Below are 23795 nucleotides of genomic sequence, written 5' to 3'. Positions count from 1 at the left end.
AGTATTGGTAAAGTAAATGTTTGTAATTGTTTCATTGTAATTCATTTGAGTAAATAAAAGTTAAAATATGAAATAATTACCTATAATTTAGTAGTATTATAAGTGCATCTGAGTTATAAGTATTAAAAAGTAAGAATAAAAATAAATTCACCTTATAACCACAAAGATTTGTGACAACATGATACATTCATTAGTAATTCCAACAATAATGCATAGTGGACCATAAAAGGAAAGTTTTTTTTTTATGGTGCATTTATTTGTTCATGTTTGTTATTACAAAATCTGAATTATTTTGAAATGTTCTTATATGATTTATTCCTTAGATTAAATCCAGAAAACACTCTTCTTAACTTATCAACATGTAGCATGGCAACTGAAATGTGTTCTATATTAGGGAAGTTGTTTGCCATTGATTACACACTAACTCAACTTTCTCTAGCTGACTGCATGCTTTCAGAAGAAGGTAAGTTATAACATTGAAAATAGCACACAAAAGAAACTGTTTACTGCAGAATACAATATGTTAGTTTATCTAAACAACAGCATCAAAGATAACATTACGAAATTTGTTTCATTATGAAAGAAGCCAATTATAGAATTTGTGAGATGATTAGTAGTGTATTTAGAGTGTAATATCAATGATTTTTCTTAGTTATTTAACACCCAGTATGCAACTTGATGATATTGAATTTGTTTGACTGGGTGGACGAGAGTGGAGATGTCACAGCTTCTTGTATTGAAGTCAGTACCAAAAAGAAATGTTCTCCAATAAAGGAACAATAATTGGCCAAGTAAAAACTTATAAATATTAGATCCTGTAAAAGAGGGATAAGCTATTGATTTATCTGTATATTCTCATATGATACGCTGATATAGCTGCCCTGTTGTTACTGCTACTGTTTTTCTTTTAATATTGCTACTCATGCTGCTGTGCTACAAAAATATTTGCTACTAGAGCTACTAATTCATCCTCCACTCACCAGACTAGCTTCTCCAACTGACTTAGCAAGCATTTGCCTGTGATTCAGAGCTTAAAACATTACAAGAAAACAATGATAACTAGACATGATTTTGGACAGATCAATGTTGTATGCCTTCCTTGGCCATTTATATCAGTAGTACTCAAGAAAACTACAGAAAAAACAACTTTACACAGCTAGAGAACCACATCTTGTATTGAACAACTTATGTAGTCACTACTGTGTTTTGTGTAGGTATTTAACATAAAGAACATTGAGGGCCCTTTTATTACATTTAGGCCTTCCTATCCACCAAATTAAACACTTAAAAACTCAAAGCCAGCTTTACCATGCATGGTGACCTGTGAAGGGGAGGAAAGGATCCTGGTGGTTGAGGGGTCCAACCCTAACACACTACTTTGTCCTTGAATTCCTGTAGACGGGCAGCTTTGGGGTGGCCCCCCTAGAGTCAGTCGGCTGGTCCACTTGGGCTAGGGTCAACCAAGTACCAGTGTTAGATGTTCTCAACAGGTGTTGGGGACATTGTATCTGATATTGGTGTTTGAGTATAGTGCTCATGAAACCCTGGCATTGCTGCAGTGTCCTTGTTTGGCCCTCATAGGGCTTCATGGTGGGTGGGTCAGTGCGTGCCAAAACATTCTTTTTTTGTTATGGATTCTCCAAATAAAAACAGTCCATAGGTAAATGATCACATCTTGAAGACTCTGAGCAGCAATCTTCAACATCTGTAAGACCTGTACTTGATTTTCTTATATTACATTCTTTTTCAGACAAACCTTTAGGGCAAATGTCTCCCTTTTTTATTCAGGAAGGACTAGAGGGATATGCAGGCTTTTCAAAGTCAGTTACTACAGTATGCCGAATCTTCACCCCTAAAGATGGAATTATGGACTTTACCAATGTTCTGATACTAACGTTTGCATCACCTTGTTCTCCTGCCACAGTCAAAGCAGGTTATCTGAACTGTAAGGTACAGGCTTACATTTCTAATCCTTTTGGATATTTCCAGTGTCACAGGTTTGGTCACTCAAAAACATCATGTTGTGGCTCTTTGGTATGTGCAATCTGGAACCACACTGTGTTAACTAGTGGCCCACACCCTCCTTACTCTCTATTTCTTGCCCTAAATGGGTAGAAGAGAAAGAGATGCAATGCTTAAGAACTGTTAATAATGTCACCTACTCAGAGGCTTGGAAATTATTGTCCCCAACTCTTATCTTGGAAATATGCTGCTGCACTCCATTCCACTACCACAGTGTGAGTGCAGACAGATCTTTCCGTGCCTCCAACAGAGTTGTTTGAAAAACGTCTTAAAAATCTTGTGCCCTCCATAATTAAAAAAGTTGATGCATCTATGTCTACTTCCATCTCTGTCCCAACCACTCCTTCCAGTGACTGCCCAGTTTCACTTCTTTCAGATTCAAATGTTTCCTCTGGTCCATCCTCTTCTTCAGCCCCAAAAAGTAAATCAACCATTTGTTCATGCCCTCAGTAATTGGAATTTTTTTCCACAGACAGAGACCTGTTTACCTGACCCAGGGCAGGATCTATGGAGGTTGATAGATCTTCGTCCAGTAAAGAAAAAAACGTGGTCGCAAACAGATCTCCTCACCACATTCTCCTCCACAAAAATAACAATGGCCATGCTTATCCAATGGAACTGTTGAGGTTTTCGATCAAATTTAGATGACATTAAGGATTTAATTGATTCTTACCATCCCATGTACCTCTCTTTACAGGAAACATTTCTGAAACTTGCTGATACAGTCACTCTTTGGCAATTTTCCTTTCATAGAAATGACAAGTCATTGTGGTGGAAGGGTGCATAGTGAGGTTGCATTGCTGGTTGATCAGCATGTGCCCACCCTGTCCTTGTTACTTGATACACCCTTGGAGGCTGTTGCCATCCATTTTTCCTTGGGTCATACCATCACTATTTGTTCTCTCTACCTCCCTCCTGAAGAGATCTATAATCAGTCAGACCTTAATGTCCTCATTGAGCAGTTACCATCCTCTTTTTTACTATTGGGGGGATTTTAATGGACATAATCCCCTTTGGGGTGGTGCTAGTATTGATTGGAGGGGTCATGCTATAGAGCATATGCTCTTGGACCACAACCTGTCTCTCTTCAATACTGGTTCTTATTCTTAGTTTCATGCACCTAGTCAGTCTTTTACAACTATAGATCTTTCTATCTGCTCCACTTTACTTTCACTTACTTTTTTTGGAGAGTCGACAGTAATCCACAGGGCAGTGATCATTTTCCTATCATTTTGAGAGAGACTGGCCGTGGTCATTGCCATCCAACCTGTGTGCCTCAATGGAAATTTTACCAGGCTAATTGGTCTTCTTTCCTACTCTCTCAGAACTTGATCCTGCCATCGTATGTAAGCCATCGATAGATGACTGCATGGCAGCAGTAACTGACTGTATTGTCTAGACAGCTACTCAATGTATTTCTAAAAGCGTTACACGTTTCCCACAGTTTCCTCATCCTTGGTGGAATACTGCCTGCCACATGACAAGAAAAGCTCAAAAACGGGCTTGGGGTACCTTTCGTAGATATCCCACACTTTTAGACCACATTGCATTTTAGCAGACCCATGCACATACTCAGCAGTTCAGACATCAAAGCCAGAAGGAATCTTGGATCCAATATGCCTTTAGCATTTCTTCTACCACCAGTTTCAAAGTAATATGGGACAAAATTCGAAAGGTTAGTGGCCAGTATCCTTCTGCCCCCCTTTTAGTCTTGTTCTCCAATGGCCAGGAAGTTGCTGATGCCCAGAGCATTGCCAGTACTCTCAGCAAAAGCTTTTCTCATGTATCTAGCATTTCTGTTTCATCCCCCATTTTCTTAGCTATCAAAACACAAGCAGAATGATCACCTCTTTCCTTTCAGGCTGATTGTCTCTATGACTATAATCACCCCATTATATTGGAGGAACTTAAACTTTCTCTTCATTGTTCTGGCAATACATCAGTCCAACCTGATGATATTCATTACAAGATGGTGAGCCATCTCTCTCTCATGCTTCTCTTGCTATTCTTCTGATTGCTTTTAACAGGATCTGGCAGGAGAATGTTTTCTTGATGCTTGGTATCATGCTATTGTACTCCCTTTTCCTAAACCTAGGAAAGATCCCAAGATTCCTCTGAACTACTGCCCAATTGTTTTGATGAGCTGTCTCTGTAAAATCGTAGAAAGAATGGTTAATACCCATCTTGTTTGGTTCCTCGAATCAAACAATCTCCTCTCACTCACTCATTTGGGTTCAGAAGACAGCACTCAACCAAGGACCACCAGATTTGATTTGAAACACCAATCATGGAAACCTTTCTCAAATGACAACATCTTGTTTCAGTATTTTTTTATCTTGAGAAAGCTTATGATACAACATGGAGGTATGATATCTTGCAAGACCTCCACCCGTATGGGTTGGGTGACAATTTACCGATTTTTATTAAACATTTTTAATGAAACAGCAATTCGAGGTCCATGTGGGTTTGACACTTTCCTGTTCTTTCCCACAGGAACTTGGAGTCTCTCAGGTCTGTGTCTTGAGTGTCACATTTTTCATTATAAAGAATAATGGCATCAGTGGACAACTACCCCCCTACAGTTGCAAATGGTCTCTTTGTCGATGATTTCCACATCTTGTGTCAGTCATAAAATGTAAGGTTTATTGAGGGGCAACTACAGACTTCCCTCGATCATTTACTGACATGAACCACAGCATATGGTTTCAACCCTTCTCTCTCCAAAACTGTTTGCATGCACTTTCGTTGTCAGCAGGATATTCACCCTGTCCTGATCTCCATATCAGTGAAGCTGTGCTTCCCATGGTCCCTGAATATAAGCTGACTTTTATTCCGCACATCAAGCAGCTACATGTCAAGTGTACAAGGGCACTGAACATCATTCATGTTTGTTTCTTCCGCTTCTTGGGGAGGTGGTTCGATGTTCCATGCTAAAAATCTATCATGCCCTTATTCGATCAAAACTAAACTATGGGTCTCTGGTCTATGGCTCTACCAGGACTTCAGCCTTGAAAATGTTGGACCCTGTTCATCAACAGGAGTTTTGGGTCTGCATAGGGGGCCTTCCGCACTTCTCAAGTCCAGAGTTTGTACATGGAATCCCCTCATACACCTTTTTTGTTTACAACTGTCATTAATGTATGCTTCAAAACTTTGATCTTTACCACAGCATCCCTCATGGGGTTGTGCTTTCCTTCCTCAGTGTGCAACAATTTTTTGTAATAGGCAGTCTGCCACTGTTTCTCTCCAAGTGCAATTGGATGAATTGGGTCTCTCTTTGGATGACATAGCAGTATCCACAGACCAGCTCATCTCACCATGGCTTATTACTATCCCCAAATGTGACCTTTCTTTAAGTTATCTGAAGAAGACAGATACTCCTGATTGGAAGTATTGCCTTATGTTTGCCGAATATCTTTCAAACCATCCTCCCATTCCCATTTATACAGATGGTTTGAAATCAGATGATTCTGTGGGCTCTGCCATTGTTTGCTGTGATTCAGTTGTTGCACACAGAATTCCCCTCACTGTTTCTGTGTTCACTGCTGAATTGTATGCCATTTCTCTTGCCCTAGATCACATAGAAGCTATGCAATACAGAAACTGTACTATTTATACTGCTTCACTTAGCTGTTTGTTAGCCCTGCAATCGTGTCACGTCAGTTCTCGTCCTGTTCTCACTGATATTCAAAGCTGACTGGCCCATTTTTCTTTAACATCTACTTCTATCCAGTACTTTTGGATAGCAGAGTATGTTGGTATTCGCGGAACCGAGCTCGCCGACATCCCAGCTAAGTCTGTCTGCTCTAGCACTGTCACAGTTTCATACATGGACTATGGTCCTGTATTGACAGCTCAGCTCCCTGCCAGTTTGCAGTCGACTTGGAGTGAGCATGTGAAAACAAGCTTTTCCAAATAAAACCCTTTATTGGACTTTAGGCATCTTGTTTTCATAAGAATTGGAAAGAGGAAGTTATCCTCACTAGACTACACATTGGTCACAGTTTTTTAACTAATTTTTTTCTTTTATCTTGGACTGATGCACCAGTGTGTTGTCTGTATGACACTCAGGTCACAATAAGCCACATTTTATTGTCTTGCTGTCATAACAACTCTCAACGACGGCACCATTTTAAACAGGTTTTGTCCCAAGGTTTACCCATAACATTGGACAGTGACACTGTTCACTTTACAAATATTTTTAGTTGTTTAAAGGCCATTGACCTCTTTAATACTATTTAAGTGTTTAATTCATAATTTAGACCTTTTTTCTATGATTCCTTTTTGAAGTACAACAAGTTAGATAAGAAATTAGATATTGGCTGTAACATCAAATAACTCAAAATTAGGACTGGAAAGGTCAACTTCAGATGACTAAAGCTGATGTTTGAACTTGCCTGTTAGTCATCCTGGTGACTTATAATAATTACAATTATACTACAGAAAGTCTTACAATTTCTATTACTTTAGTTTCTGAACGTGGCCGTAACGTCACATAACTCAAAACCAGGACTGGAAAGGTCAACTTCCGGTGACTAACTCTGGTGTTTGTACTTACCTGTTAGTCATCCTGGTGAGTTATGACCATTCATCTTATGCTACAGAATGTCCTTTAAAACTAGTATTACTGTAATTTCTCTCTTACTGCTGAACACTAGATGTAAAATTTGGATTTCATGCTGTTTAAGTTTTAATTCGATAATTAAACTTTGTCTTGTTTTACCTTGATTCTTTTTTATGAATTTTAATACTTTTACTTTACTTTTAATTTTTTACTGGATTTTTGTTGCAGATAGCCTAGTTGCTTTGCTCCATGAAACACTAAACTGACCCACACACTCAAAGCCAGGTCTTATCCTTAAACTATGTGAAATAACTGCATTTCAAAGGCCAACAACAATGTGATAAAAATAAGGCTGTTTTAACTGAAGATTACTCTTACTTGCCAGGATTTATATTTGTTCCCTAGCCTTACAATATTCATCATTAAATACAACAAAAGATGATGTATCAACCCTATCAGTTCCCTAAAAAATCATAAACACCTCAACCAGATTCTGTTTAACCCTTTTCAAAAGAAAACAAGTTCACAAATCTTAACTTACCTTCATTTGACAACTTTTCCATTCCAAATATAATAATGGTAGCTCTTCTCTAAACCCTTTCCAACATTTCAATATCCTTTCTAAGGCAAGGAACCTATGAGTGAACACAGTTCTCTAAATGTGGCCTAACCAATGACCTATATGATAACATAATAATCTCTCTGGACTTGTATTCAACATACAAGTTGAAATCCTCTTTACCTTGCCATAAGCAACAGCACATTGTTTGGATGGATTAAAAGATTGACGAACCAAAACACCAAAATTGTTTCCTTCCATAATATTGTTAAGGTTATTCTTATCCAAACTGTACTGATAATTTAAATTGTGATATTCCACATACAGTACCTTGCATTTAATGTAATTATTCACTTAACTTGCCAAATAATTCTAATCCTTTTGTAAAGCAATAACATCCTTGTCACACTCAAAACTTTAATGTTATTGGCAAATGTAAATACTCTATAGATCATTCCTTTATCTGTCATTGACTTAAATCAAAAAGAGCAAAAGTCCTTATGTTGAGTCCTGAGGTAATCCATTGGTGACATTAATCTAGTTTGACTGAACTTTGTTTATGACAATCCTCCACTTTCTTCCATCTAGTCAGTTTTCTGTCTAGTGAGTCTACTTATCACCCCCACACACATTTTAATTTTAAAAAATCTTTTTTTTTGTGGCACCCTTTCAAATGCTTTCCAAAAATCCAAATACACCAAATACACATCTGTACCATCATCTATGTAACCAAGTAACATTTGCAACGAATGTCAAAAGATTAGGAAGGCAAGATTGTCCCTTAGTGAACTGATTCTGACTATACAACAAAATTCTAATTTTGTTAACTGATTTTGCAAATAATCTGTTTTCCAATTTTATAAAGCTTTCCCACTACTGATGTAGATAAATAGGGCTATAAATAAATAAAATATTAAGACTTAAAAAATTTAATGTCTTAATAATCTGTGAAATTCCCTTGCTGATTTGATATATTGAGCAAATGTCAAATCAACTGATAGAAATAGTAATGTATTAAAATTTCTTTTAGTTGTGGTAATTATTTGACAATTACACTGAAAAGAACAGGAATGTAATATAACTAGTTTGGAAGGTACAAAACCAACAAAGTTGAAATAAGTGGAAAGAAGGAATTTTAAATTGCTATCTAAATTGTTCATGCATATAATTTAAAAAGGTATTACAAATTTATATTACAAACAGTGTGTTCACATATATATATTTTTCTTCATTATATTCCTAACATACTATAACCATCTTCAGTTTATTAAGTGTTTATTATTTTTATAGGAATGAAGGCTATATTACTTGGACTTTGTAGCAACAGAACAGTAACATCCTTAGACTTGAAGGTAAACTTTGTGTTGTGTATGTATATATTTTAATGGTAAACATAGGAATTATCTGCAGTAGTCACTAGTTCTCTTAGTGTGGTATATTCAGATGAGAATTAATTATTTGTCAAGTTGTATTAAATGAGTCTTCTTGGTAACAAAAGATCTAATTAAAATATTGATTATGAAGTAATACTGAACTTCTGAGTCAAATTCATGTGGAATAATGAGATTGAACACGAAGTGACAACACAAAATGCACAATCATTATTGAACAAAAACACAGTGTGTGTACCTGCTTTAGAATGTGAAAGGCTATTGCTTTTACTGAATACTTTTAGGGGCGTACTGTTCAAGACTGTTTAAATGCAACATTCCATAGTTTGCATGAAATTTCTTATTTATCCACAGCAACAAGCACTACTACTGATCATTCTCATTACAATTTAGTTGGTAGCCATAACCTCTAAATATCACCTGAACTATCATTAAGGGAGACTGGTGCTGACATCCTTTTACAATGTCTTATATTGAATGATACCCTTCTGGGTAGTAACAGGTATTGTCAGTTTCAAGAACAACAATTGGTAAAACAAAAAACAAATTCAGAATAAATACCATAATATTACAAGAAGATAGAAGTACATGGTTTATTCAATATCCAGATGCCACACTTTCCTGTGTTCCCTACTTCAGGTTTGTTCTCCAAACAAAAATTAATTTTTATCTTTGAAACCAGTAAATTTTAGACTCATGTTCTGGTAAAAAAGTATGTTAACTTTTTTTTCACCATCGAAAACAATTACGTATGCCATATAGAGATCACACCCCTTAAAGAAAATTATTACATAATCAAAATTTTCAAAAATACCTTTTAATTCTCATTCAATATTTAAAGTACTTTATAACCAATCTATATTGCTGAGTTCAAGTTGACTTTGTAAGTGAATTACTTTAAGGCACTTGTATCTCAGTTAGAAGCTAGTTAAATTATAGTAGTTATATTATAGGATATTGTATGCTTTTTGTATATCAGTATTTTGTTTACTTAGTTGCACATTTGAAATATGTAAAAATTACTTCCTCTACTACTACCATCATCACAAAAAAGTATGGTTAAATTTATTGAGGAACGAAGAGCAAAGAAACAAGAGGCTGGATATCTAATTACTAAAGATCTTTTTTGTGTGTGTGTGTGTATTTATTTGTATTTTTTATGTATTTTTACAAAAATTACTAAAATGTAAGAATTGAGAACTGAAAAGGTTAGATAAGAAAACATGAAAAAAAGAGTTAAATAAAAACATTCGTAAGCAAGGTTTGCATGTAAGTTGAATTTGCATCATGTGATTCGATACTATAACGTGAGCTGTGCATGATCCTTTTTTTCACCTTCAAGTTTCCAGCCTATGTCTTTCTTTATCAATTCTCCTACAGGAGTAGTTTGCCATTTTCCTCCTTTCTGAGTCATTCCACTTAATTTTTTGAAATTTTTGTCAGGTACTTCCCCCTCCTTACCTCCATGTTGGGATGATTGCCATCTTTGAATCTTTTCTTACACACATGGCTTCTTTGCTTTTGGAATCTTCTGAGATGGGATACTGTGTTGTGCCAAGTGTGTTTACTGTTTGCCTCTGCTCAGGACTTATGGATGACTCTTTTTTTTTGGGGGGGGGTTACGCCTCTGACTTGCTTTATTTGATTTTTCGCTTTTGGTTGCTCATTGCATTCTTTATTCATGTTCTATGTCTGGCACTTTCCTATCAATTTATACTGCCTCAATCACTTCTTGGTTCTTTCTTATTTTACTGTATTGTTCTTTATACGCATTTGCTTCTTACTCATGCAGTTTGGGTGGTTGAAATTCCCTGTTGGAGAAATCTTTCCCGTTAATAACCTTACGTTTTTTTCCTTTGGTGGTTTCTTTTTCCACATACAACTACATCGAGCCCATACTTTTCCTCTTCACTGGTGTTTGGTAAAGCTTTCAGTTATTTACACTATTACTGTTTACTGTCATACTGATAGTGAGGTTCTATCACATTGGGAAATGCTATTTCTATGGAAGTGCTTATCAACAGATAGGGCTGAAGCAGGCAAGAAAAACAGGAAGAAGCAATCAGAAAGAACTGCCACACAGTGGTGTATGGGTAAGTGAAGTCCTTTGTGGAATGTGATGGATAGGATCATAAAATAATGATACAGACTTGTCCCAATCCTGTTCAAATGCATAGACAGCCTGGATATGCAGATGAGGAACCAGAGATAAAAAGATAACTTGGAATCAATGAAAGAAATACATCTTGCAGAGGAGTATCCCACCAGTTAGAATCATTGAAAATTTTGAGGATCAAGAGATCGGTCCATGGGATAAAGTGTGTTGGAACTGGAAAGGTAATCCTCAACAAGGTTGAAAGCATATGGAATATGACACACAAGGAGACATACATTAAGTGTGTGGGCCTAAAAAAAAAGATATCCTAGGTTGATCACAAAGGGAACTAGAACAGGTGCCCCCTTGGTGAGCAATATAAACGATTATTATCAAATTGTAGGAACAGATCATGATTAACTGAATCCTGAAAAAGCACAAAAGAGAACAAAAGCATACTGGACTCTTGGAAGTTCCAGGGTATGAAGAGAGTAAGACTTGTCAGCTGTATACCATTTTCTTGAAGCCTCATGCTGATTGAGCCATGCCCCTTGTCTTGGATGTAAACATAGAGGAAAAAAAACAAATCGAGAAGAGGGGAATGAAGAGGCTTGGTCAACCACCAATGCATATTGGTGAAAAAAGAAGGAAGAAAGATAAGAGGAGAATCTAAATGAATCCTACTAAGATTCTATGAGTCATGCAGCTTCCATTAAGAAAGTGCATGTGCCAAACCCAGGAAGATAAGTGCTTCTGCAGGAGCCACATTCTCCAACATGATAGAACTTCACTATCAATAAGATAGTTAACAATAATGGCATGAATAACTGGAAGCTCCATCAAAAGCAGCCAAAGAGGAGAAATTTGGGGGCTTTGTTCAACCACCAATGCACATCTACAAAGAAGGAAAGTTAAGAGGGGAATTCAAAAGAATCCTATTAAGATTCTATGGGTCATGCAACATCCCCTGAAGAGATCACATGTGCCATACACCACTGTGTGGCAGTTCTTTCTGATTGCTTCTTCCTGTTTTTCTTGCCTGCTTCAGCCCTATCTGTTGTTTTTGTTTTGAATCAAACCCACACTGTATTTGCAAATCTTTTCTATACGTATGCCACAAGCTTTCTTCTCTCCCCAAGTGCAAGTAAAAGATTCCAACATGTCTCATGCAAATCATCATATGTCATTTCTCCACAAATAGGAGTATGACATGCATATGTTATATATTTGACTTCCCCTCTTTTCCTGTACTAAACTATCACTTATTGTTTTGTAATGCTTTTATTCAGACATGCTTCTTGTTTGTTTCGCAATTCATGTTCAGTTTAAGTTTTTTTTACAAAATGATTTTCTTTACTTTATTTAGTTTTATTCAGACAGTTTCTTCACATTAAGTTTTTTATTAGTTAGTTCTAGATGCATTATAGCCTTTCACTACGAATTTCAAAGTACATCTTACCACTTTGGGGGTCACACCAGTAACCAGTGTTCTTTCTCAGGCCTCAGGTGCAAGTGATTTAATGGTGGATTTATCCACATTTAAACAAGTCAATTCTTGTGCCAAAAGCAGTCTTTAGTCTGCTCTTGTCAAACTGTTAAATTTGCCAGTATTTGGATGTCACATCTAGCTTATTGAACCAATAGACCCTTTCAACACACTTAGAAATTCATCTGTTTGAAGTAATCTAAATACGTACATGTAAGTTACTGTATTCACCTGTCTAAAATCACTTCAAATTCTGAGTATATCTTCTTGACAGTCACTGTTGGAGATGACCAAGCACCTTTAGAAGGTTATATTATTCAAGCTTTTAACATCTTCTGTACTTTTAGTTTGGCTACAACCTTATTGCCATGGGAAAGACTGTACAACAGTTTTTTAATTGGATGTACATCATCTGTATTAAAACAGTAGCTTATTAGCAAATGTTTAGTATAAAATTTGGTTGGTAATAATTATGGAGAATGAAATACCATAAAAAAAACTACTGTACATATTAATTAACTAAACTGTGTAATAGAAAGCATGTGAATAATGATTATACAAGTAAGCAAATTGAGTTGCTAACTAAGACCATGAAGAAACTCGGGACAAATATATTTGTAAGAAGTTTATGTCAAACCCAATGGTAAGAGAGAGTCTATTACAATATTTTTTTGATGTTGTTTGACTCAATTGGCCATCCTCACCTGTAAGCAAATCATCTTATTCCAGCCTTAGGTCACTAAGTTGCTGCATTGTGTTTAATCTTCCTGTACAATACTCAGCTAGCAATATCAGGTGTATTCCTGTATTTACTGTCAGATATGTTGTGATGGTTGAAATCCAAGTATTATCATTAGTGTTGGCTGCTTCCACTTCACTTACTTTCCAAAACCCAATTTCAGCATGCAGCCACATAAGAAATCCTCCATAACTGAGGAACAACAACAAGACTTTCTGCCTTTGTTGGACAGATAACTGATCAAGCTAGTGGTCCATGCTTTCTGGACTGGACACAGCTTATTTTGTGTGTGGGCTCTATAACCACATACACAACACTGACTCACTAAAATTTGTTTATATTAAACCAAAGAACACCACTTGTATACATTGATGCAGTGCACTGTTTGTGAGGTCATTCCGGCTGACACTGGATTACTCTAAAGTGGAACATCAGTTTACTAGATGCACAAGCAAAATTGGCTGATAAACTTTGTAATAGACCTATTTTGGGAATGCAATACCATGTCAAAGGTTATTGTAAGTTATCCTTGCTTTGTAAGTGAAACCTCCTAAACACAGTTGGAGTGTGGCCTCTCCATTAATGTTTAGTTTATTACCACTTGCCAGAACAGAATAGTTTGTCAACTGGACAAAATGGAATACCTGATATACTTTAAGATCTACCAGTGTTTTGGCAACTCTTGAGTCAAACAGGAACTTTGTCTCTTGCCATTGTACTCTGACAGGGTCATACCAAGACTACTCAACCCTGAGAGAGTGAGAGAGCTTAGTTTTACCACACTTTTGGTACAAGCTGTTCATTGCTGTTCTCCAATTCAATAGCCAGGTTCAACTTTTTCTCCTCTAGTTTATTGGAGATATAATAATCATTGCTAGTGTCATAGCTATAGCAAAATAGAGAGCCCAAGTTGAGTCATTGTCAAGTGAATTGCCCATAAAGTACTTAGCAGCAGAATGACTCATTATTCAACATACAAATCAGCTAGCTAGACATTTCAGAAGAGTCATCATCTACATTTCTTGTGGCACATACACCATGGGAGGCCTGGGATAACTGTCTGTTCACCAAATATCATTGTGGTTGTATCACAATGCCAGGATGTGTGGTTACTGGCTAATCCTTGATTAGGTTTGACCCTAGTATAGAGTGGAAGTTTAGGCTCTACTTTGAATTACTACTTAATAACAAAATAATCATATACATGTGTGTAGTGATCTCTAATATGTTCAAGCTAGTTATCATCTAAGCCAAAACTGTAGAGACTATTGCATATGACTAATTAGAAAACTGAGAAAATTAAAAAAAAAAAAAAATACAGCTGCTTTACAATAAGTTATAATAGTCTTAAGTTTGGAGGTCACCATCAAAATTTTTACTTATGTTGTAATAAAATCCATATGGCAAAGCTTTTTTGCCTACTGTGTAAATATTGTTGTCTATTTATTTTTTATTCAAAGTTATTGCAGTAATAGTACATATTTATATGTTTGACATTCTTCACAACTATGTCTTGAAAATAATTTTCCTGTTACTTTGTTCATGTGTAAGTCAAGGTATTTTGTTGTTACTGTAATTAGAAATGTTTAGGCCTTTCAAGTAACTGGAAATTGATTGAAACAACAACATAAATTGATATTGTAGTTCTTGTTGATGAAAAATATTAAAAACTTACTCCAACTGGGTGTATGAAACGTTTTTCATATACACTGATATTATCATTAAATATTGGAAAAACTTTTTAAACTTAATTTGAGAGAAATAAAGTTTGAATTCTTTAGCTTTTCCTATAAAACTTTTATCATACATGTTATGAATACAAAAAAACTGTTGTGAACTTACATAACTCAAGATTGATTTTTTTTTGTCTCTAGGGAAATAATATGCGAGGTTCAGGTGCTGAAGCGGTTGGACGTCTTCTTCGTCATAATCACCATGTTAAAAAGTGATTGCTCATATAGAGTAGTTTATTATACAAGCTGTAATGCTATAAATTTTTAATAACTTAAACAATTTAACCTATGCAAGAGGGAAATGAGGTATATAACAGTTTAGATATATTTCATGAATTATAAAAGTGAGATCAGCACAGACAGAACAAGCAGTTCACTAGGTGGCTACAACAAAAGTTTAAAAAAACAAATAAAAAAAATAGGAAAAGATATACTGAACAAATCACAAACATTTGTGATACAATGAATCTTACAAAACATTTTTTACAGTTTACAATCAATAGTACTTGAGACAAAATTGCAAACCTCCCAGTGAAATTTTGAAATATAGATAAACACTTTTATTTTTTGCTCAAAATAGACAAAAAAATCTTGAAAATTCTATAAATTTGCAGATACATCTATATATTGAAACTTTACTAGTTCAGAAATTAATAATCCATATGATATTTTGATATAGAAAAACATTCAGAACAGAAATTTGCTCAATGTTATATTGATATTCCAAATACAAACAGCTATTTCTTATAACAAACATACATTTTGTATGGATACATTATTCAGTAATCTGTACATGACTTCATGAAAGTCAAGAAAGGTTCAATTTGAACAGGAAGCAAGGTGATAATTACTGACCACAACACATTGACACTAATAGTATGTGCAGGTTTATGACAGTATTTCTGAGAATGATCATCACAGTATGAATATATGTATGAACTATAAAAAGTGATGAGAAGTTATCAGAGGGACTTATGCTAACTTTAGGTGAAGTTGCAGTGTTCCAGAAACAAAGACACTTGGAATTATCAGCATCATTTAAGTGTTATATTTGTTTATATGAAAAAGCAATACATTTACTATATGATATATGTTCTACAAGTAAGTTTGAGCAAAACTTTGTGATTTATGTGAAGGTAATGGCATAATATGTCAATATGATTATATTCTTTCTATAATTGTTGATGACATATAATAAACTGAAAAGTATATTGTACATACTGTTGTTTGTACAATTTATTAGTATCATTGCACTTGCAACACTTAGGATATTATGCATTTAATATTTTCTACTATGTTATGCATTATTTCATGTATCTCCTTGTTTTTTTCTTGTGTTGTAACTAGTAACCCTATACTTACTTTTATGTGTTGCAGTTAATTTATAAAATAATATGGCTATTACTTTTCATAGCCATATTGCTATTATAAACCCAGTTTTCATACAGTTGTCTTTGTATAGCTTAAACAAGTTGGTGCAAGTAACTTGCATGTATTTTGTATACCATGTATGTCTTTGTTGACATTAATTGTATGTGCATCTTAATCATAAGCAAATACTGATTTTTAAGACATTTGTTGCAGTTATTTATGATGTATGTGTTGAACATGTAGCAAAGCACAAATAAGTACATTTGGTTTGCTTTATTTAGTCTTTGTTTAGAATGGAACTCGTTGGGTCTACTTCCTGATAAGTTTGCCCTGCTTGCAGAAGGTTTGGCAGTTAATACATCCCTAAAGGTAATATACACTTTACTGTGTCTCATTAGGCACAACATGTCTTTCTTTCTACTCTGCCACTGTAAAGAATGGCTATTTAACCACCAAACAATAGTCAAACTTGAGTATGATGTTTATAAAAATGGCTGGTAAGGGTAGAGAAAACATACCAGCTGTTTTTACATACATAATTTTCTCTAAGTGGGTTTTCTCGTCATGATGGAAACTCAAGTATTATTTAACTACAGTGATGATACAAATATGCAGCAAGCATTAAAAATTTTAGTTTTGTTTCAATCTTGTATGTTATGAAGTTTTAATAATTTTTTTGTTCTCTTGTTAAACTCTTCTCCAGTCTCGGCCTATTCATTTAAAAAGTGAATCTGAGAATGTCTTTAATTATGAGTATCAATGTTTTTCAAGTTCTAAATGTAAATTTTTGTAATTTTACTAGTACCAGGGTTTCAAAGCATTGATATATATATATATATATTATATTTTAGTAAAAATAAGTACATTTTAATGAAGTTAAATAGTAAAATAAGTAAAATCACATGAAGGACTGCATTAAAAACAGCAAATCCAAACCTCTGACTGAAATTAGTTTGTTATAACTTAAAAAACAAGCTGAAACAAAAACAAACTAAACAAATAATGCTGCAATAACTAAAAAGATCTCAGGGTACAAGCTACAATGTGGGATTATAAAATGTACCCTAGGTTATGGAGGTGACTGTGGAAGTAGGTCCCACATTGTAGTGGGGATATACCATCTACAAGTCTTAACCTCCATTTGCTTGCCTCATATAAGAAATAAAGAGTAGCAATAGATATGGAATTAGAAATGGAAACTAGGAGAGCAAGATCTGTTGCTCAAGCCCACAATGTCCCACATCTATATCACCCTTCACTGCCTGCAGACAGTTATGGAAAGGTGACTGATTTCTCAAGTGAAGAATTAATTGAAATAAAAAATAATAATTATAATAAGGAAATCAGGTACTACCATTTGGGGGTAAGTAAGATGAAAACTTATCTCTTGACGTTAACATTCCAGCCACCAATATGGTAGAAAGGCACTAATTGACAGCACAGCAAAAAAATTTTACCAGCATGAAGGATCCCATCCAGCTGTCCAAACAAATTAATATAGCTCCCAACCACTACACATTCACAAAGTCTACTGTGACTATCATGCTTTAAACAAGCCTTTTTATATGGCAAGGTGTACATCCATATAAAGTAGTGCCAAGTTGTTAAATTACCTTATTCTTAATAAAAATAGTTATTAGAAATTTTAAGTAAAATTTCTCTAATTTTTATTTCTTTATATTTATTTAATACATTCTTGTACTCTATTACAGAATAATTTAATAATTTTATTTAAAATTTCTTTATTAAGTCTATTAACTATTGAATTTTGTATGAGTATTTAAACATTACTGATATAATATTGTAATTTATTACAAATTTTACAATATCTGAATAATTGTGAAGTTAGAATGCTTATAACAGAAGGGTATGATACATTACCATAAAAAGAGGGTAAACCATAAACTGGAAAGGCAAAGTATTTCCTTTTATCAAAAATATTTACATTGATATCCTTATCAATTATTTTAATTTCTAAATATAAATAATGTATTTCTGAATTAGATATTGAAGTATTTTGAATTTCTAATTCTGCTGGATAAATTGTGTGAATAACATTATTTATTTCAATATTATTTATACCAATTAAATCATCTATATATCTGTAAGTTGAGATAAAAAAAACTAGATTTGTGTAGTTTTCAATAAATATATTTTAATAATATAGATATAAATTTGCTATACAAGTAGAATAATTAGCTCCCATTGGAACTCCTGTTGTTTAAAAACCTGCTTATTGAAAAATATGTAGTTATTATAAATGCAGAAACTTAATATATATTGTATGTTTTGGGAGTTAAATTTTCTTTTTTCCAGTTCTATAAAAGGATAATTTTTTTTAATGAATTTAAAACAAAGATTAAATCTTTTCAGTTGATGCAGCATATTTATTTGTTTTTGAGTTATAACAAGCTAATATATACACAGATATGGTAATTCTCAGCTGTTTGTATGTACGAGGGCTGTTCAAAAAATACTCGGACTGTTTGAATTGCGCGGCTCTAGTTGGTTCCAGGGGAATCCGCTTGGTGTTGCTAGGTTCGCACAGATCAGCTGATTATGACGCCATTTCCCGATTGCAGATATCTTCATTTGTGTATTAGCTACGCGGTTTTAAGTGAAGTGCGATTTTTTTGTTTGACAGATTTCAGAATGAATGACCTGAAGGAGCAACGACTTGCTATGAAATTTTGTGTTAAACTTGGAAAATCTGCGACTGAAACTTTTGCTATGCTTAACACGGCTTACGGTGATGTTGCTATGAAGCGTACGGCATGTTTCAAGTGGCATGAACGTTTTAAGGATGGTGGACAGTCCATTGAAAATGATGAGCATCTTGGACGTCAACTGACGACCCACACGTCGACAAAATCAACACCCTGGTGCGGGAAAATTGACGTCTGACTGTCAGGGAGCTTGCTGAAGAGTGTGGGATATCAGTTGGATCTTGTTATGAGATTTTGACCAAAAAATTGAAGATGCACCTCGTTGCTGCGAAATTCAGCCCTCAGAACTTGTGAGTTTTTGGCCAAACACTCGATCACTGTTCTTCCCCACCCCCCCTACTCACCTGACCTTGCTCCTTGCAATTTTTTCTTGTTCCCCAAACTCAAATGACTCTTGAAAGGAAGAAGATTTGAGACAATTCCCGAGATTAAGGCAAATGCGACGAATGAGCTGGAGGACATTACAAAAGAAGCGTACCAGGACTGTTTCAACAAGTGGAAACACCGTTTGGATAAGTGTGTGCATTGGGGAGGAGAGTACTTTGAAGGAGTCCCAGACCTGGAACTTCTAAATAAAGTACATTTTGTTTTATGACGTCAGTCTGTGTATTTTTTGAACAGACCTCATATATATGTAATTGGTTTATGAACTTCTCATACAATTTTTGACATTATATCTCGAAATTTTGACCCTTTTAGTCTTTAAGATTGTTCCAGAAAAAAAGATCAATAGGTTTATGTCATTCTCAGATTTGGTTGAACCAATTTACTTGAAAAATAGTGTTGAAACTTTAACTTCCAAAACATACTAACCTCCATTGTTGCTTATAGCTATTACTTGACCATTATGGTTTCTTCTTTGCCAATCTAAGCATTAGCCTGATTTGTTCTTGCCCTCTCCAGTATTTTATATCCCTCTCATTTGCTCTTGGCAGTAATTGTCTTGTGTTACTTTCCTTGCCTTATTTTCACAGGATCCTATTTTATGGCAAGTGTTGCACAGAAAGGTGTGCTTTTATGAAACCAGTTCTACACTAGCAACCACTATTTCACTATAATTACTACTGGTTGCAACAGGCTCTGTAGAAATGAGGTATTCCATCAGATCGTGTAGGAACTTACCAGGTGGTATTAACATACTATGCTGTACCACCACTCATGAATTATCATGAGTAAAGTTAAATGGCATCCTGCCCATCCCTGCCAATCATTGGATTGAATAAATTGGGGTTGATTTGCTTTTAAACATTTATAGAACTTGGTTCACCTGTTCCACTGTTTCCAGAACTCTGTTCCTCAGGACTCTCCAATGCTTATTACCCCACAGGTTCTACTTGTGGAGCTAGGCAGTCCCTACTACATCTGGTTTCCATTCACTGCAGTGGTGAAAAGAGGGTTTTTCTCCAGAAAGTTACAGTGAATTTCCCCACACTGGAGAGAAGGGCAAAGTTGTGGGGTCTCACACCCAGACTCCCTGAATATTTTACACAGATGTCAGTAGGAGCAGCACTAGCCTCCTTGGGAGTGAACTTGTAACACAGGTTCAGATTGATGCTCAGCTATCCAGTTGAAGTGTGCATGGCTCTTCTTTTTTATCAATATTGGTTCAGTATACTGTTCATGGTAGGAGGTCCCCTATCTCCTTCTGATTCTGAACAAGGCTCATCCTGTATTCTTGGTTGAGCACAGTTTTTCCACATACTTCACATAATTCCAGGGGCTAGTGGAAGGCTTGTTGTCCATTCACTTGGGGAATGAGAATGAATGTTCATAATTTCAGACTGGATATGTTTTCTTTCTTTGGTTGAGTGAGACATACATGATCCTGTCATTCCAAGCCTGGTAATTCTAGTGGTTTGGAATTAATCAATCTAGAGCAGAAGTTTGGGATCCAATCAAAAGCATATCTGTATTTAATGTTCCTGGCCACCAATATTGAATATAGGACCAAGACCCCTTAATTCCAACCTCAACTAGTGGTACTAAGGCTGTCTGGTTGAGACTGACTTGTGGTAATGATTAATCATGCACAATTCCATCCTGGATACAGGAACTAAGTTCAGAATGTGGAACATACCTGTTCTGGATGTAATGTGGCTCCCCTACTTGGGTGCCGTTATTTTCTTGGTACACCCATGATCTATGGCTGGGTGATTCTAGCTATAAGTCACAGCAGAGGTAAGTATGTTTTGGAAGTTAAAACTTTCCTAAATTTGAAATGTATTTCCAATAATGCATACCTCCCTGACACTTTCCCACCCTTCTATCCCAATGAGAGCTGGTGTTATTAACTGGGATGGTATTAGTATCGAAAAAGTGGAATGCAGACTAACCATCAGTGGCTACCTTACAGGGTCAGGTCCTGTGGGCTCTTGACTTAGAGGGTTTGTATCAGTGTGAAAGACTTTTGCCACATATCAGTGGGTCATTCAAATTGTCACAGAGTTCCTGAGCAAATTCAAATTTTCAGGAGAGGATTGATCATTCAATTCATTTCTCCTCTATTATCTTTCATACTGTATGGCTTTTCACTTTTCAAAGACCCTTTTATATCCAGCAGTGATGCTCAATCTATTTAGGATCTTCAGCACAAGAGGCTATAGAGTGAGTTAACTTCTCTCTTAAGGGTTTTATTCCTGGCTATTTGTAGTACCAACAAAGACAGGTGTTTGACAGTATTTCATTGACATTTCTTGTCTCGGTTGCTTCATCCAGCCTACTTAGTTTACAATGGAGTTATTTCTTTCAATGGCTCTTTTCGCCCAGTCTGTGGATGATTGGACAAGGACAACGTGACAGTCAGTGTTGCTCTACTACCCTCATTTCCAAAGATACATCTTTTTATGTATATGCTTCTCTCCAGAACTGGGACACTTGTATGGAAAGTATGGAATTCACAGGCCTTTGGACAGAAATGTTCTATTCACATCAGTTTATTAGAACTTCTAGCAGTTAAATGTGCTATGACTCAGTAATCTGGTACATTTCAAAGCAACAGGGTACTCATTCTGGTTCTCCATATTCCAGGAGTAAAAAGTTTGTGGCTAACAAATTATTTCATCCCCACATAGCTTTTCCCATGGAATGGATGCTACCTCTAAGTTTTTCATTGGATCTGCTCTCATCTCAGAACCCCTCAGATAGATGCTTTTGCCACACACTTGAATGCTTATCTCCTGTATCTAATTTTCTGGCTTTGGGAGTAGATACTCACAGCCAGGAATGAATGGGTTTTCATTTTTATACATTTCCTCTGGTTCTTCTGTTATACAAGGTCTTTGCACCAATTTTCTTCTTGTCCTGTTGAGTTCTTCTGGTGGCACCACTTTGGCTGGGTCAGCTTTGGTTTCCTCTCATTTTGTATCTTGATGGGTGTCAGTATCTTCTCCTCTCTCTCTGAGGCCAAGTGGTGAGCCAGAGGGATTATAGTACTAAAAACTGAGGTTCAATTCCCATTTAAAATCTTAAAATAGAAACCAATATATCAGGGATAAGGTTTTTTTATTTCTAATCATGTTAATGTAGGCCATATTTGTGCACCTTAAAGTAATAATCATTCAACCTACCTGCAAGGTTTCAGCTATGGTAGAAAAATAAGTAAGCTAGAAGCTTCTTCTTTGGTTAAATTTTTACTTCTGACACTTACTAATATAAGTTAGATAATAAGCAGTCAGTTAACAATATATAAATATATATATATATTTATCATTCAGTTGATTGACTTGTACAGGTATATACGATATGCAATTTCTTAAGTATTCTAAAACTGTAATATTATTCAGTACACAAACTTATTTTTAAAATAGTGCATTCTTTATATCCAAGAGCTTGGACCTACGGAATAACCAGATTAACCATGCGGGAGCTAAGTATCTTGCCTCAGCTATCAAGAGAAATGGATATTTAGAGAAATTAGGTAAAATAAAATGTTATGTTACAGTGCTTGAGAAATCAGAAGATGAAGTTTAGTTTTGTTTTTCCATTAAATGTTAATGTAATATATTTATACAAACTATCTATAATCAGTTACAGCATGATATGTACATAATATATTAAGGTTTTTATTAAATGTGCTTTTCTCCAATACTTTGTATTTTTTGTCATACATTACGTAATATTTAAAATAGCAACAATTTGTATGAGTTATTTTAAAACCTATTAGTATAAAAACAACTGGTGATCAAGTGTAAATCTATTATCTAAAAATAATGGTAATAATAAGATTTAAACTAGTAATTAGAATTTTTTGCAAGTAATTTTTTTATATAAATGATGTCTTCCATCTAAATTTGAAATCTAAAGATATTAGATATTCCAGTTTTTGTATATTGTTTAATTTCGATTTCTAGAAACTTATTATCTGCATACAAATAGAGGAACATAAGTTTAATCATTTTTGCTAAAGTGCAGTGAATAATTGTGAGAAGTATCTCATTGGTATATAATTTGTGCATTTTGGAGTATATTAACCAAGATATATGTGTTGACACTGTGATGGATTTAATAACATATATCTATTTTATTATAAATGCTTGTTTAAGTTAAATCTGTATTGTGAAATTTTTGCCTATTCACTAAAGCTGTAGAAGATTCTTGAGTGTAAGAATCAATAGTATATCAGTGTATGTAAACACTAGTGAATTGTCAATATTGTTGTGCAGGCTGAAATTTCAAGAAATTCTCCTCACACCTATAAATATAACCAACACGACACACCAAGAGACAATTCTTGATGATGAGAAACCCACTTGAAATAAAAATGTATCTCAGAACGGCTGTTATGGGTATTAACACTTTTATTGATAAGGAGAGAACAACGTTTCGACCTTCCTAGGTCATCTTCAGGTTAAGAAAAAGAGAATTTGAATGTGACTGAGTCAGTAAAGAAATGATGAAAGTAGTGGTATTTCAACAGCAGCTGCAGAGCGACCTCCCACTTATGCTACACCTCTCATGACTCTTCACAGAGTTAGACTAGAGTGAAGCCCAGCATGGTCTTCTTTCCCCACTGATTTCTCCAAGCCTATTCCCTTGGCTGTGGTTTTACTAGATAGTAGATAGAGACAGTGAGAATCTTGTTAATCCATTCATGCACATCACTAATTAGGT

At 35.1% G+C, this 23795-nt stretch overlaps 1 protein-coding gene across 5 annotated transcripts in view; it reads left to right on the top strand.

The window, feature by feature from the left end:
* The window catches only part of LOC143235397 (leucine-rich repeat-containing protein 45-like), a 67345-nt gene that overhangs the window by 4929 nt on the left and 38621 nt on the right, over positions 1-23795 (top strand). For 4 of the 5 annotated variants that reach the window (XR_013019160.1, XR_013019158.1, XR_013019159.1 and 1 more), the window contains exons 3-7: positions 324-463; positions 8436-8497; positions 14731-14801; positions 16242-16329; positions 22512-22602. Coding sequence is in view for 1 of the 5 variants with exons in the window: in XM_076473526.1 (XP_076329641.1) it covers positions 324-463; positions 8436-8497; positions 14731-14801; positions 16242-16329; positions 22512-22602 (452 nt within the window). In the remaining 4 variants the exon portion in view is untranslated. Of the gene's footprint in view, positions 1-323; positions 464-6492; positions 6596-8435; positions 8498-14730; positions 14802-16241; positions 16330-22511; positions 22603-23795 lie in introns of all 5 variants that reach the window. The other variant, XR_013019161.1, reaches the window with a different exon arrangement.

The sequence above is a fragment of the Tachypleus tridentatus genome, chromosome 12 (genome assembly GCF_004210375.1).
Source record: "Tachypleus tridentatus isolate NWPU-2018 chromosome 12, ASM421037v1, whole genome shotgun sequence".
NCBI classification, from domain to species: domain Eukaryota; kingdom Metazoa; phylum Arthropoda; class Merostomata; order Xiphosura; family Limulidae; genus Tachypleus; species Tachypleus tridentatus.
Note: the sequence above shows the minus strand (reverse complement) of the source record. Positions and strands in the feature narration are given on the sequence as shown.